Here is a 15,988-nt window from a genome sequence, read left to right on the forward strand (position 1 = left end):
AGCATGTGGTGTCACTTGAGTTTTTTATCTTAGCCATTCTGATGGGTGTAAGATGGAATCTCAGAGTCCTTTTGATTTGCATCTATGAAGACTAAAGACGTTGAACATTTCTTTACATGTTTCTCAGCCATTCGATATTCCCCTGTTGAGAATTCTCTGTTTAGTTCTGAGCCCCATTTCTCAATTGGAATATTTGTTTTGGTGGTGTTTAATTTCTTGAGTTCTTTCTATATTTTGAATATAGACCTTTGTTAGATGAAGGATTGGTGAAGATATTTTCCCATTCTGTAGGCTGTCACTTTGTTTTGTTGACAGTGTCTCCTGCCTTACAGAAGTTTCTTAGCCTCATGAGGTCCCATTTATTAATTGTTGACATTAAGGCCTGGGCTGTTGGTATTCTGTTCAGGGAGTTGTCTCCTGTCCCAATGTGTTCCAGGCTCTTCCCCACTTTTTCTTCTAACTGATTTAGTGTCTCTGGCTTTATGTTGAGGCCTTTGATCCACCTGGACTTAAGTTTTACTCATGGTAACGAATATGGGTCTAATTGCATTTTTTTTTTTTTTACACATAGACATCCAGTTAGACCAGCACCATTTGTTGAAACTGCTATGTTTTTTCCATTGAATAAATTTAGTTTCTTTGTCAAAAATCAAGTGACCATATGTGTGTGGATTCATTTCTGGGTCTTTGATTCAATTCCATTGATCAACCAGCATATTGCTGTGCTAGTACCATGCTGTTTTAATTACTATTGCTCTTTAGTACAGCTTAAGATTGGGTACAGAGATTCCTCCTGAGGATCTTTTATTGTATAAAATAGTTTTAGCTATTCTGGGGTTTTTGTCTTTGCATATGAAGTTGAGAATTGATCTTTCAATGTCTTTTTAAAAATTGTGTAGGTATTTTGATAAGGATTGCATTGAATCTGTAAATTGCCTTTGGTAAGATGGCCATTTTTACTATGAACAAGGCAGATCCCTCCATCTTCTCCTGTCATCATCAATCTCTTTCCTCAGGGACTTAAAGTTTTTTTTTCAAACAAGTTTTTCACTTACTTGGTTAGGCTAACCCTTAGATATTTCATATTGCTTGTGGCTAACGTGAAGGGTATAGATTTCCTAATTTCTTCCTCTGTATGATTGTCATTTGTATATGAGGAGGTTACTGATTTTTTTTGAGTTAAATTTGTATCCAGCCAATTTCCTGATGGTATTTACCATCTGTAGGTGTTCTTTGGTGGAATTTTGGGGGTCTATCATATCATCTGCAAATAGGGATAATTTTACTTATTCCTTTCCCATTTGGATCTCCTTGATGTCCTTGTGTTGTCTTAGTGCTCTAGCTAGAACTTCAAAAACAATATTGGAGAGATATGGAGATATTGGGCAGCCTTGTCTGGTCCCTGATTTTAGAGGAATTTCCTTGAGTATCTCTCCATTTAATTTGATGTTGCCTATTGGCTTGCTGTATATAGCCTTTATTATGTTTAGGTATGTGCCTTGTATCCCCGATCTTTCCAACATGATTGGGTGCTGGATTTTGTCGAATACTTTTTCTGCATTTAAGGAGATGATCCTGTGGTTTTTTTCTTTAGTTTGTTTACATGGTGGATTACATTGATGGATTTCTGTATATTAAATCATCCCTGCATGCCTGGAATGAAGCCTACCTGGTCATGATGAATGATATCTTTGATTTGTTCTTTTATTCATTTTGGGAGTATTTTATTGAATATCTTTGTGTCTATTTCCTTAAGAGAAATTTGTCTGAAGTTCTCCTTTTTTGTTGAGTCTTTTTGAAGTTTAGTTATCAACATGTTATTTCTCATCTTAGTCTCTGTTTCAATGACCTATCCTTCAGTGAAAATGGGGTGTTGTAATCTCCCACTATTAATGTGTTGGGATTGGTGAGTGGTTTAAGCTTTGTTAATAGTTCTTTTACAAATGCAGGTGCCCTTGTATTTGAAGCATAGATGTTCAGAATTGTGATGTTATCTTGGTTGATTTTACCCTTGATGACTATGAAGTGTCCTTCCTTATCCCTTTTGATTAATTTTGGTTGAAAGTCTATTTAATTAGATATTATAATGGCTACACCAGCTTGCTTCTTGCGACCATTAGCTTGGAATATTTTTCCAGCATTTACCCTAAGGTAATGTCTGTTCTTGAGGGAAAGATGTGTTTCTTGAATGCAGAAGAATGTTGGGTCTTGTTTATGCATCCACTCAGTTAGTCTGTGTCTTTTCATTGGAGAACTGAGACCATTGATGTTGAGAGATATTAATGACCAGTGACTGTTAAGTCCCTTCATTTTGATGTTTGTTACGCTCGAGAGATTGTGAGGTTGTGATTTTGCAATGATGTAGTTATCAATTCCCTGTGTAGTTTTGGTTGTACTTCATCTCTGTTAGGTGTTTTCTTTCTAGTAATTTCTGTAAAGCTGGATTTGTAGATAGGTTCTGTTTGAATTTGTTTCTCTCATGGAATAGTTTGTTTCTCCATCAATGGTTATTGATAGTTTCACTGCGTTTAGTAGTCTGGCCTGGCATCTTTGGTCCCCTAGGGTTTGCAGGACCTCTCTCCAGGCCCTTCTAGATTTCATAGTCTCTGCTGAAAAGTTTGGTTTAATTCTGATAGGTTTGTCAGTGTATGTTACTCTGCCTTTTTCTCTTGCCGCTTTTAATATTTTTCTTTGTTCTGTATATTTTGTGTTTTTATTATGGGTGGGAAAAATTTCTTTTCTGGTCTATTCTATTTGGTGTTTTGTAGGCCTCTTGTATGTTCATATGCATCTCCTTCTTCAGATTGGTAAAATTTTCTTCTATGATTCTGTTGAAGATATTTTCTGGGCCATGGAGTCAGGCATCTTCTCTTTCCTCACTGCCTATTAGTCTCAGGTTTCATATTTTCATGGTGTCCTTGATTTCTTGGATGTTCTGTGTCAGGGACTTTTAGGATTTGGCATTTCCTTTTTTTATTCAAGTTTTAATGCACATAGGTATATTTTTCTCTTTAGAAACAATCTGTAGCAAACATGTCAAACTGAATTTCTTTTTTTTTGTTTTCTTTTTTTATTAATTTATTCTTGTTACATCTCAATGTTTATCCCATCCCTTGTATGCTCCCATTGTTCCCTCCCTCCCATTTTCCTCCTACTCCCCTCCCCTATGACTGTGCCTGAGGGGGACTCCCTGCCCATTTATATGCTCATAGGGTATCAAGTCTCTTCTTGGTAGCCTGCTATTCTTCCTCTGAGTACCACCAGGTCTCCCCATTCAGGGGACATGGTCAAATATGAAGCACCAGAGTACGTGTGAAATTCATTCCCCACTCTCCACTCAACTGTGGAGAATGTCCTGTCCATTGGCTAGATTGGGGTAGAGATTTGAAGTTTACGGCATGTATTGTCCTTGGCTGGTGCCATAGTTTGAGTGGGACCCCTGGGCACAAATCTACCTATTATAATGTTCTACTTGTAGGTTTCTAGGACCCTCTGGATCCCTCTACTTTGCTATTCTCCCATGCTTCTCTCATGTAGAGTCCAAATAGAATGTCCTCCCCTCTGTTCCAGTTTCCTGGTAAGTGAAGGCTTTCATGGGACATGCCCCTTGGGCTAGTATGCAGATATAAGTGAGTATATACCATTTGAGTCTTTCTGCTTCTGGGTTAACTCATTCATTATGATCATTTCTAGCTCAATCCATTTGTCCACAAATTTCAGGAATTCTTTGTTTTTAATAACTGAGTAGGATTCCATAGTGTATATGTACCACAGTTTCTTTATCCATTCTTCTACTGAGGGACACTTAGGCGGTTTCCATAATCTGGCTATTATGAATAAAGCTGCTATGAACATGGTTGAGCCAAGTTTCTTGTTGTGTGCTGGAGCATCTTCTGGGTATATTCCAAGAAGTGGAATAGCTGGGTCTTGAGGAAGCCCTATTCCCATTTTTCTGAGATAGCACCAGATAGATTTCCAAAGTGGCTGTACAAGTTTGCATTCCCACTGGCAATGAAGGAGTGTTCCTCTCTCTCCACATCCTCCCCAGCATGTGGTATACTTGAATTTTTTTATCTTAGCCAATCTGATGGGTGTAAGATGGAATCTCAGAGTTGTTTTAATTTGTATTTCCCTGATGACTAAGAAGGTTGAGCATTTCTTTAAATATTTCTCAGCCATTTGATATTCCTCTGTTGAGATTTCTCTGTTTAGTTCCAAGCTCCATCTCTCAATTGGGTTATTTGGTTTGGTGGTGTTTAATTTCTCAAGTTTTTTTTAATATATATATATTTTGGATATTAGACCTTTGTCAGATGTAGGGTTGGTGAAGATTTTTTCCCAGTCTGTAGGCTGTCGCTTTTTTCTCTTGACAGTGTCTCCTGCCTTACAGAAGCTTCTCAGCCTCATGAGGTCCCATTTATTAATTGTTGACCTTAAGGCCTCGGCTGTTGTTGTTCTGTTCAGGAAGTTGTCTCCTGTGCCAATATGTTCCAGGCTCTTCCCCACATTTTTCTTCTAAGTGACTTAGTGTCTCTGGTTTTATGTTGAGGTATTTGATCCACTAGGATTTGAGTTTTGTGCAAGGTGACAAATATGGGTCCAGTTGCATTTTTTACATATAGACCTCCAGTTAGACCAGCACCATTTGTTGAAGATGCTATCCTTTTTCCATTGAATGGATTTGGCTTCTTTGTCAAAAATCAAGTGACCATATGTGTGTGGATTCATATCTGGGTCTTCGATTCGATTCCACTGATCATCCAGCCTGTTGCTGTGCCAGTACCATGCTGTTTTAATTACCATTGCTTTATAGTACAGTTTGATATCAGGTATGGAGATTCCTCCGGAGGAACTTTTATTGTACAAGATTGTTTTAGCTATTCTGGGTTTTTTTTGTTTTGTTTTGTTTTTCCATATGAAGTTCAGAATTGAACTTTGAATGTCTTTAAAAACTTGTGTAGGTATTTTGATAGGGATTGCATTGAATCTGTAGATTAATTTTGGTAGGATGGCCATTTTTACTATGTTAATTCTCCCGATCCATGAGAAAGGAAGATCAGTCCATCTTTTCAGGTCATCTTTAATCTCTTTCTTCAGAGTTTTGAAAATTTTTCAAACAAATCCTTCACTTGCTTAGTTAGAGTAGCTCCTAGATATTTTATATTGCTTGTGGTTTATGTGAAGGGTGTGGTTTTCCTAATTTCTTCCTCTGCAAACTTCTCATTTGTGTATAGGAAGGCTATAGACTTTTTGGAGTTAAATCTGTATCCAGCCAATTCGCTGAAGGTGTTTATCAGCTTTAGGGGCTCTCTGGTGGAACTTTGAGGGTCCCTTATGTACACTATCATATCATCTGCAAATAGGGATAATTTGACTTCCTCCTTTTCCATTTGGATACCCTTGATCTCCTTTTGTTGTCTTATTGCTCTGGCTACAACATCGAGTCCTGTATTGAAGAGATATGGAGAGAGTGGACAGCCTTGCCTTGTTCCCGATTTTAGAGGAATTTCCTTGAGTATCTCTCCATTTACTTTTGGCTATTGGCTTGCTGTATATAGCCTTTATAATATTGAGGAAAGTGCCTTGGAACCCCGATCTCTCTAAAACTTTAAACATGAATGGGTGTTACAATTTATCAAATGCTTTCTCTGCATCTAAGGTGATGATCATGCGGTTTTTTTATTTTCAGTTTGTTTATATAGTGGATTACATTGATGGATTTCCTTATATTAAACCATCCCTGCTTGCCTGGAATGAAGCCTACTTGGTCATGATGAATAACATCTTTGATGTGTTCTTGTATTTGTATTTTATTTAGTATTTTTGCATTGATGTTCATAAGAGAAATTGGTCTGAAATTCTCTTTCTTTGTTGAGTCTTTGTGAGGTTTAGGTATCAATGTGACTATGACCTCATAGAATGAATTTGGTAATTTTCCATCCATTTCTATCTTTTGGAGTAGCTTGAATAGTATCGGTATTAGCTCACCCTTGAAGGTCTGGTAGAATTCTGCACTGAAACCATCTGGCCCTGGGCTTTTTTTGGTTAGGAGACTGTCAATGATTGCTTCTATTTCTGTAGGGGAAATGGGATTATTTAGCTTGTTTATCTGTTCTTCACTCAACTTAGGCAAGTGAAATTGATCAGGAAAATCATCCATTTCCCTTAGATTTTCCAATTTCGTGGCATATATGCCTTCAAAGTAGGATCTTAGGATTCTTTGTATTTCTTCAGTGTCTGTTGTTATGTCTCCCTTTTCATTTCTGATTTTGTTGATTTCAATACTGTCTCTCTGTCTTTTAGTTAGTTTGACTAATGGTTTGTCTATCTTGTTGATTTTCTCAAAGAACCAGCTTTTGATTTTGTTGATTCTTTGGACTGTTTTCTTAGTTTCTAATTTGTTAATATCAGCCCTGAGTTTGATTATTTCCAGAAGTCTACTCCTTTTGGTTGTTTCTGCTTCTTTTTTTCTAGGGCTTCCAGTTGTGTCATTAATATACTTATGTGCGATGTGTCCAATTTCTCTTTAAAGGCACTTTATAGTTTAAGAGTAGATTCAATAATCTACCTTTTCCCCTATCACTCCACAATCCAGGTGATTTAGTCATTGTGGGGCCCCATCATCTTACTGGAGACCTAAAAGGTTACTTTTAAGAATGGTAGGAAACTTAAACCTTTTAAAATCTTTATTCAGCAGATCTCCAAAAGATTTGAGGCCCATAATCTATTAAGCACATCTGAGGTATGCAAAACGAAAAACATCCATTTGCCAAATTTTATTTCTTTGTGTACCTTTTGGCTTACTTTCTGTAGGTAAGGGAGTTTGTTTATACAAAGAGCAAGTAGTACATTGCCTTGGAATTTCCTTGGCTTATTACCAAGTGATAGAAAAATCTTTCTTCAAACCTTTACTGTTAAAGTGATGTTTTTTTTTGAAATAGTGAAACTTCGAGCACATATCCTATTAATAGCTGATTAATTTCATCATTACCTTGTACTGGAGGTCTTGGTACACCCCAATTAAAGCTGATAAATTACATAACACCAAGATGTGATTATCAAATTCAAGCTGCCATTGCAACTCAACATATTGCCCTTCACCTAGCAACTGATCTTGGAAATATTTATACCTATAACCTTATGTCACTCTTCTACGGTCATAGCTTTCTCTTCCTACTGTGTTTGTCTTGCAACTGGGTACCAGCTTCTAATATTGCTGCTGCCAAATCTTTCCACTCTTGGGGGATAATTCTATTATGAATTGCCCATAAATTTAATAGTTGATTGACATAGGGTGAATGCATACTATATGAAATAATCCCTTCCTAAAATCATCTCAAATCTAATATGTCTATAGGATTGCATTTATCTTCTTCACAATCTTGGGGGTGCCTCTCATCCGCTGGTAGTATTTGTATGGTGGCTGGATAGATTAAAGTTGGTTTTCTAAGAAAGTTGGGCTGGCCCTTTCTGTTTCATCAGGAGGTGGTGCAGTAGGTTCTTGTCTAAATTCCTCTGTCTGTGTCTAAGTATTTTTCTTATATTATTTATATGTCTTTCTAAGACTTGTATTTTACCAATCCACTTTTAATATTTTTATTTTACCTGTATCTCTAAATCATTTTTTATTCATCAGGTATAGAAAGGCACTGTGGCTCTTTAGGATAAAATATGAAATACTTAAATGATCATTGTTCTGTTGTTTTAAAATTATGGCCTAATGATGCTTATTATTAAGCTTATAGTTATTATAGCAGTATTATCTAACTCACTATTACAATCAATAAAGACACAGACACCTGATAGATTTTAGAATAGCTTTGTTTTACCTGGAGTATGGCAGATACCACCTCTTAACCTATTTTTACCTACCAAACCCCCATACCACTGCATCTGCTCCAATAATTTATATCTGGGATACCTCCCATCCATAATTCCAAAATACTTGCTAATGTTCTTCTTCATGTGGGCTGCATTCTTCTATCCATGCCAGTCTGGACATGTGGCCCTCTCCATGCTAACCCATCATAGCAGCTCTACTTCTTTTTTCCTCCAATAACTCTCTGCTTCTTTCCAAAAGCCTATGAACCTTCCTCTGGCCCAGCCCAGGTATCAGCTTTTTATTGGTCAAACAGAAATAATTTCTTAGGCAAAGCTTGCACAAGGATAGGTATATGTGAGAATGTGCAACTAGATCTTGGGAGCCAGTAATTATCATCAGAATATATATTATCAAACCAACTCTCAACAGATAATAATCATAATTGATATTGAGCCAATTTCAGTTAAGTCATTTGGCCCTTCATTTTTTGTTTACAGTTAAAGCCATCTAAAGTAGCACCACACATGGTCCTAGAAACTTGTATTAGTGTATTTTCCACTCTTACCTCTTTCCTTGAGGACTTGTCAGGTGACTTACCAAATCTAATAACTTTTCAGTTTGTCTGAAGCTAGTGTTAATTCTCTTGTCTGTGTGGTCATGCCATGCATTGGAGTGCAAAATTGCGTTTTTAAACAAAATTCACAATGTTTGAATTTTACTAATAAGGACTCAGGAACCAGAGGCTGGAGTAAAAGCCTACTGGCTCAGAGAAGCAGATAAATCATCAAGATGCACTTCTTACTAAGCTGGTATCCCAGAAGGGAAAAGTCCCTTTTCTATATTGTTGTTAAAAAGCACTGCAAACTGAATATCCCCACTTCTTACTTACTTACTTCTCTCTATCTGTCCTCTGTACTTTCTCTCATTCTCTATCTTTTCCTATGTTCATTCTATTTCAACTGATTGTTTGCTTCACCTCTTGATCTATGGTGACTTTATTTAAGCCTGTTTACAGAAGGTTCTTAGATTAAAAGTGTATTCTAGGGCTGAGCCATACCATAACTACCTGCTTACAATAAGCAGAAAGTTCTTGGGTTAAATGTGTGTGCTAGGGCTGAGACACACACAATGAGAAATAGTTTTTTCCAGTACACGTTCTGAGGCTTCACAGGGTGATCAAATATCCTGAAACACATACCAGTCCATAAAAATTTTAGAATTATTCAGGATATGTTTGTGTATTATTTGAAAGAAACATGGAAGAACCAGCAACAACCATAACCATGCATCCTTAAGCCTTATGTATCTCTCTATCATCTATCTATCTATCTATCTATCTATCTATCTATCTATCATCTATCTATTTATCTATCAATCATCTATCATAGAACATGTGTATTATGACATAGCCACCCTTAAGTAAAATATTCAAATTGTGAGCTCTACAGTTTCCTATCCCATCCCATTAGTTCCCTTCCCTCTCCACACGATCTCTTTCCTGTTGGTGTGTGTTTACATAGATTCTATATATGAAAGTACATTCTGTTTTATGACAAGTAAGATCTACATCTATATCTGAATTATGTCCATGAGAGAAAACAAGGGATATTTGTCATTTTAAACTTTTTTTTTTTTACCTTCGTGAATGATTTCTTGTTTCTTCCACATACAACACAGCTCTCCATTTAGTGCTATGATCTATGTGACTATTGAAAACAAGGCAATGAACTAGAGCAGCAGATGGTGAGATATACATGCTCAAAGCAGAGCAAAAGAAGAACAAACTCAGGAGCATTATCACCAAATACCAAAGTACTGGCTTCACATGTTCCTGGAGACTATTTAGCCTCATCACTATGACTGGTCTCATACTTCTCTCTTATATCCCTGTTCTTTTTTTGTACTCTAACTTTTTTATGGAGCAGAAGGTGCATAAGGTTATTTCTCTTTTTTTTTTTTTTACGTATTCTTTTCATAATATCTTTGTACCTTGGTGTTGCTGTTTGTGTTGTTTGCAGGGAACAAAAATATTAACTTCATTGTCATCAGTACTGCATGACAGCAAGGAATTCCCCCATCCAGAGATGTTTGACCCTGGACACTTTTTAGATGCGAAAGGAAACTTTAAGAAAAGTGACCACTTTGTGCCTTTCTCAACAGGTAATAGAAACTCATTTTCATGGCTTTAGTGATATGACAATCCATGGGAACTTTACAGTAAATCCAAAAAATCCTGTAGTTTTGTAATTTGCGCATCATCTGTAGCATGACTCCCAATGCCCATGTATTGTCTTTTATAGCAACACCTTTTCCCTATTAGAAACAAATATTGAAGTTCAACTTGTTCACACATTTCACTCAAGTAAAGAAAGCTAGCATTTGCACTAATTGCCTTCTTTATTTATGTATATCTTGTAGACACTAAAGACATTATCCTAGAGAGTAAAGGTCATATAGCCTTTGATAATGAACCATTAGGTAAAGACTCTGTCATAATTTGTCTTTATGCCTTTGCTGCATCACCATTCTCCAGGCTCAGCTATACATAAGTTTCACAAATACTCCAATAGGCATAAGACCACTCAAGAAAACAGATGGATACATATGTTGACATAGTTGGACGTATGGTTAGAGATCATTACACATGTCTGTGGAAGAGGGCTGTTGGGAGAAAGCCACTCATATTTGCTCTCAGATAACTCAATTGCTAAACATAAAAATAAGTCAGCATTCTAATTGATGACTTTAATCTGTCTCAAAGGGCGTAAGTAATAGAGAATGGGGGGGGGGAGACAAATGCAATTTTAAACTCCATTTTGAATTGTTTGAGTTTAAAATATGTATACAATGTCTTTTGATAAAAACTACCACTGTATTTCAACCCAGTCATCACATATCCCCAACCCTGCCCTCAACCATTCCTTCCCTCAACTTCTTACACTTTTTGTTTTTCGGTCTCACGGAATGCATGGTGTGCTGCTATTGTATGAGTTAAGTGACTCCTTTGGAGCATGCCAATGGAACTGCATCCATGATGAGAATAGTTTTCTCTGTATGGGTAGCCACCAGTTGTCAGTAGCTCCTCAGGAAGGGGTAAGACCTTGTGAGAACATTCCTAGTCCTTACTACAATTTTGGCAGATGTTTGTCATGTTTACAAAGCTAGTAAGTTTATGAACTAAAAAAACTTGTTGCTTTTGCCATGAACCTGAGTACAATGCCCAGCATCCACCTTAGGCAGCTCACAACCACCTATTGTTCCAGCTCCAGGTGATCTGTAGCAGTCTTCCAGACTGTGTAGACAAATAACTTTTGCATACTTACTCTGCCCATTCACACACCATACACACATTGAGTTATTAATTTATTTAGTAGTACCTTGTTGTACTTCCATGAATTTGTAAACCTCTTGTTTTTGCTGTTATTGATACCCAGCTTTAATCTGAGGCAGTGAGGTAGGCTGCTTACTAGATGTAGGTGTTGCTTTAATTTTTAAAAATATCTCTTAATAATGCTTTGTATCCAAGTATGTGGTCAATATTGAAAAGGTTTCAAGAGATGCTGAGAAAGCATACATTTTAGTAATTGTGGATGCTGGTGGTGGGTAAATGTTCTGTAAATTTCTGTTATTTCTATTTGATTTATGATGTCATACATCATTTCTATGTTTAGTTTTTGTTGGGTGATCTGTCTTCTCCAATATATTCCTTAAGATATATTGTAGCAGGGAAGTAAACATTTCCTATCTTCATATATTTGCTCAAGTAATTTTTCTCTCACTCACTCACCCACCTGACCACCCATCCAATTACTCAACAGTTTTCTTTTGCACATTTGTACCAGTTACAAACATAGGGTGCCTCAGATTTACACTTATGAGCATAGCATAGTTAACATCTTTGACTCTTTTCTCCCCTAGGAAAACGGATGTGTGCAGGAGAGGGACTGGCCCGCATGGAGTTGTTTCTATTTCTGACCACCATTTTACAGAACTTCAAACTGAAATCTCTGGTTCATCCGAAGGACATTGATACAACCCCAGTGCTTTGTGGATTGGCTTCAGTTCCTCCCCCTTTCCAGCTCTGCTTCATTCCTATCTAATAACCATCATATGCATGGCTCTTGCTATGTTGTCTTCTAAAATTATACACAAAGTCTACATTTACCACTTTCTTAGCAGGGTCACTGAGTTCTTCCCTCTTCTCACAACTTTCATTCTGTCATTGGTCAGGGATATCTACAGTTCTACATTTTGAAGTCTCTGAAGTCATTGCCTGAATATATCCGCCAGTCTACTTTCTGTAACCTTGCTACCATTTCTTGTACTCACATGCATCCAAACCTAAGTAGTTAATGTAGCTTCTATGTAAAATAAAGTATTGCCATATAATAATTTACAATCATGTGGGTATCTTTTATGTGTTGTGAATAATATTTCATTTTTAGTTTGTATTCTTGTTCACATAGACTTTGTTTTAACTCACATCAAAAAGAAAAAAAAAAAAAAAAAAAGAGATCCTGAAGGTACTGTTGGTCCACATAACAAGAAACATAGAGAATGTAAAGAGTGAGAGCTATTGAGATTTTCAGGAAGTAGCGTTTTTACCATGCATTCCTAAGTACATGAGTCTGTATCCAATGCACATTTACAGGTCAGAAGTGGCAGTAAATATTACTTTTACCAGAGTGGAAGGCTGAGCCAGAAGCATCCCTGGGTCTAGACAAAATCAAGGTAGAGATTTCCTAAGAAACAGCAGCAACAATTGACCTTTGCCATAAACATGCTCATGCACATGCACTCATAACACACAGGCTACTGTACATACACATGTGTTGTCATGCTCATAAGCATAGGCCTATAGTTTTACTTGGAAAGAGAAGGTACAGAAAAGATTGTGTAAGAAAGTTTATTGGCTGGAAATCACCTAGAGTTACTGAAAGTATTTACATTTGAAACAGATAAACAATGTCTGGGAACAGCTGCTCACTGTAGATAAACACAGGTGGAATACACATGCAGGGTAGAGGCCATTTCCTGCCTTTCTATTACCCAGAATAAAATATAAACACTTAAAATATGTTTTGACTTGTTTCTTCCAGCTTAAACTTCAGCATGTTTCCCTATTGTTTACCATGTCTCTAAGTGCCTCTCTTCTTTCTAGCAAGAATAACAGTAACAGGACATATCAGTTCTCTATTATTTTATGATTACCATATTCCCTTTCCATACCATTGAAAATTATTAAATGAGAAGTTACATCACTCACAAGCCCTTTCTGTCACTTTCAAAGGAAGCCACTTTGCTTGTCCTCATTTAGCCATTATAGTAGTGACAAATGCAGACATACGTCATCACACATGTGTCAGTGCACAGGCATGTATTTACAAAAACTGTGCAATCTATGCTAAACGAAAATGGTATAAAGTATGTTTCTTTGTAAAATTGGATTGAAATATTTAAATTTTATACAATTAGATTTTTTTTCTACTAAAGGATCTAAAACTAAAGCCTTCAAAATACTTAAAACATAAAATAGGATATAATATTTATTTGATTTAGTACTAAAATGTATAAAAACTTCAGATCAGAGGAATAAGAAAGCAGTTAAGAGGGATTACTGCTTTTGGAGAGAAGTGGAGTAAAAGGAATTTAATTAAAATGAATTAAAATGAATACAAAGCATACCCAAACTTATGGGGAACAATGAAAGCAGTCCTAAGAGGTAATATCAAAGCACCAAGTACCTACATTTAAAAAGGGAAAGGAGAGATAAACTTAATAGCATACCTGAAAGATCTATAGTAAAATAATTAATCATATCCAAGAGGAATAGAAGGTAAGAAATAATAAAACTTAGGGCTAAAAATCAATAAAATAGAAAGAGAACAATAAAAGAATGAATGAAACAAAAAGTGGGTTCTTTAAGGAGATAAACAAAATACATAAACCCTTATGCGAATTAACTGAAAGGCAGAATCCAAACCAAAAACAAACAAACAAACAAACAAACAAAAACAAAAACAAAAGGGGAAGATAACAACATACATGAAGGAAATACAGAGACTCCTGGGGACATACATTAAAAATTGATACTCTACCAAATTGGAAAACATAAAAGAAATATATACTTTTCTTGATGGGTATCACTTAACAAGCATAAATCAATATCAGATGAACAATGTAAGTAGATACAAACCCTAATGAAATAGAAGCAGTCAGTGAAAGTCTCCTAAGCAAAACATGTTCAGGGTCATATTGTTTTATTGCAGATTTCTACCAGACTTTCAAAGAAGAATTAACACCAATACTCCTCAAATTATTCCACAAAGCAGAAACAGAGGGAATATGTCCCCATTCATTTTATAAGGCTACAGTTTCCCTGATAAACAAACCATATGAGATCTCAACAAAGAAAGTGAACAACAGACCATTTTCCCTTATGAATAGAGATGCAAAAATACTGCATGAAATATAGGTAAACAAAATGCAAGAGCACATCAAAATGATCATGCACCACTTATGTGTTCAACTAGATCTCATTTCAGATTCACAGATGACTCAATATACAAAAATCAATAATTATCTAAGCTAAAAGAAAAAAAAACAGGCCCCTTCCTCTTTCTCTCGTACCTGGCGGCCTCCGCGGTGAGCAGCGCAGCCATGGCCAAGATTAAGGCTCGGGACCTGCGCGGCAAGAAGAAGGAGGAGCTGCTGAAACAACTGGACGATCTGAAGGTGGAGCTGTCTCAGCTTCGGGTCGCCAAGGTGACCGGCGGCGCCGCATCCAAGCTCTCCAAGATACGAGTCGTCCGCAAATCCATTGCCCGCGTCCTCACTGTCATTAACCAGACTCAAAAAGAAAACCTCAGGAAATTCTACAAGGGCAAGAAGTACAAGCCTCTGGACCTGCGGCCTAAGAAGACTAGAGCCATGCTCCACCGGCTCACCAAGCACGAGGAGAAGCTGAAGACCAAGAAGCAGCAGCGGAAAGAGCGGCTGTACCCGCTGCGCAAGTACGCAGTCAAGGCCTGAGGAGGGCAGCGACAATAAAGTGCGAGGCTTGGCAAAAAAAACAAACAAACACTAGATCTCAATAGATGAAGAAATGCCTTTGACAAAATTCCACACTCCTTCATGAAAAAAGTCCCATACAGATCATACTGATTAGTATACAGGAGTTATTAGGGATACCTAAGCATAATTAATGCAATTTATAGCAAGCATCTAGCCAGGCAACATCAGCCTAAACTCAAAGCAATTTTACTAAACTCAGGAACAAGACAATGTTGTCCATATATATCTCTTCAATATAGTATTTTAAGTCTTAGAATAATACAGCTGAAGGAGATCAAATCAATACAAATACAAAAGGAAGAAGTAAAAATATCTTTCTTTGAAAAACGATAAGATCATATACATATGTGACTCAAAAAAATTAACCTAAGAACTATTACAGTTGATAAATACTTTGAGCTAATTAACTGAGTATAAATTTAACTCACAAAAAATCAGTTGCCCTCCTGTATACTATTGACAAACAGAATGAGATAGAAACCAGGGAAGTATAACTTTTCAAAATAACCTCAAATTATATAAAATGGGGTAAACTCTAACCAAGCAAGTGAAAGACTTCTATTATAACACAACATGAAAAAGAACAAAAACAAAACTTCAAGTATTGGAAGAAAGATATTGAAGAAGATATCAGAAAATGGAAAGATGTCCCATGCCCATAAATCTGTAGAATTAACATAGAAAACACCCAGTCTACTAAAAGCAATCTCCAGATTCAATGTAATCCCCATCAAAAATTCAACACAATTTTCTACCTTGAAAAGACAATTATCAACTTCATATGGAAAAACAAAAATATTTTAGGATAGATAAAAAATCCTGAACAGTGAAAGAACTGCTCAAGGGCTCACTATTCCCTATTTCAATTTATACTGCAGAACTATGGTAATAAAATCTGCATGGAACTAGCATAAAACAGATATGATAATCCTTGAAATTAAATTGAAGATACAGACATAAATCCCAACACTTATAAACATGTAAATTTTGATAAAGAAGCTAGAAATACACACCAGAAAAAAAGACAGCATCTTCAATAAATGGTGCTTATCAAACTGGATGTCTCTATGTTAGAAGAATGCACAAATTCCC

At 36.4% G+C, this 15,988-nt stretch overlaps 2 protein-coding genes across 2 annotated transcripts in view; both read left to right on the forward strand.

Annotated features, from left to right (window-relative positions):
- Positions 1-12,194, forward strand: part of LOC127189885 (cytochrome P450 2C37-like) — a 51,378-nt gene extending 39,184 nt beyond the window's left edge. Inside the window, exons 8-9 of the mRNA XM_051146953.1 lie at positions 9,841-9,982; positions 11,741-12,194. Coding sequence (XP_051002910.1) covers positions 9,841-9,982; positions 11,741-11,922 — 324 coding nt within the window. The 3' untranslated portion in view covers positions 11,923-12,194. The remainder of the gene's footprint in view (positions 1-9,840; positions 9,983-11,740) is intronic.
- A 2,241-nt stretch (positions 12,195-14,435) lies between these two features.
- Positions 14,436-14,857, forward strand: LOC127189544 (60S ribosomal protein L35-like). Its single transcript, XM_051146467.1, has one exon. The coding sequence runs from the start codon at positions 14,483-14,485 to the stop codon at positions 14,852-14,854; it is 372 nt and encodes a 123-aa protein (XP_051002424.1). The 5' UTR covers positions 14,436-14,482; the 3' UTR covers positions 14,855-14,857.
- Positions 14,858-15,988: the final 1,131 nt, after the last annotated feature.

This window comes from Acomys russatus, chromosome 5 (genome assembly GCF_903995435.1).
Source record: "Acomys russatus chromosome 5, mAcoRus1.1, whole genome shotgun sequence".
NCBI lineage: Eukaryota > Metazoa > Chordata > Mammalia > Rodentia > Muridae > Acomys > Acomys russatus.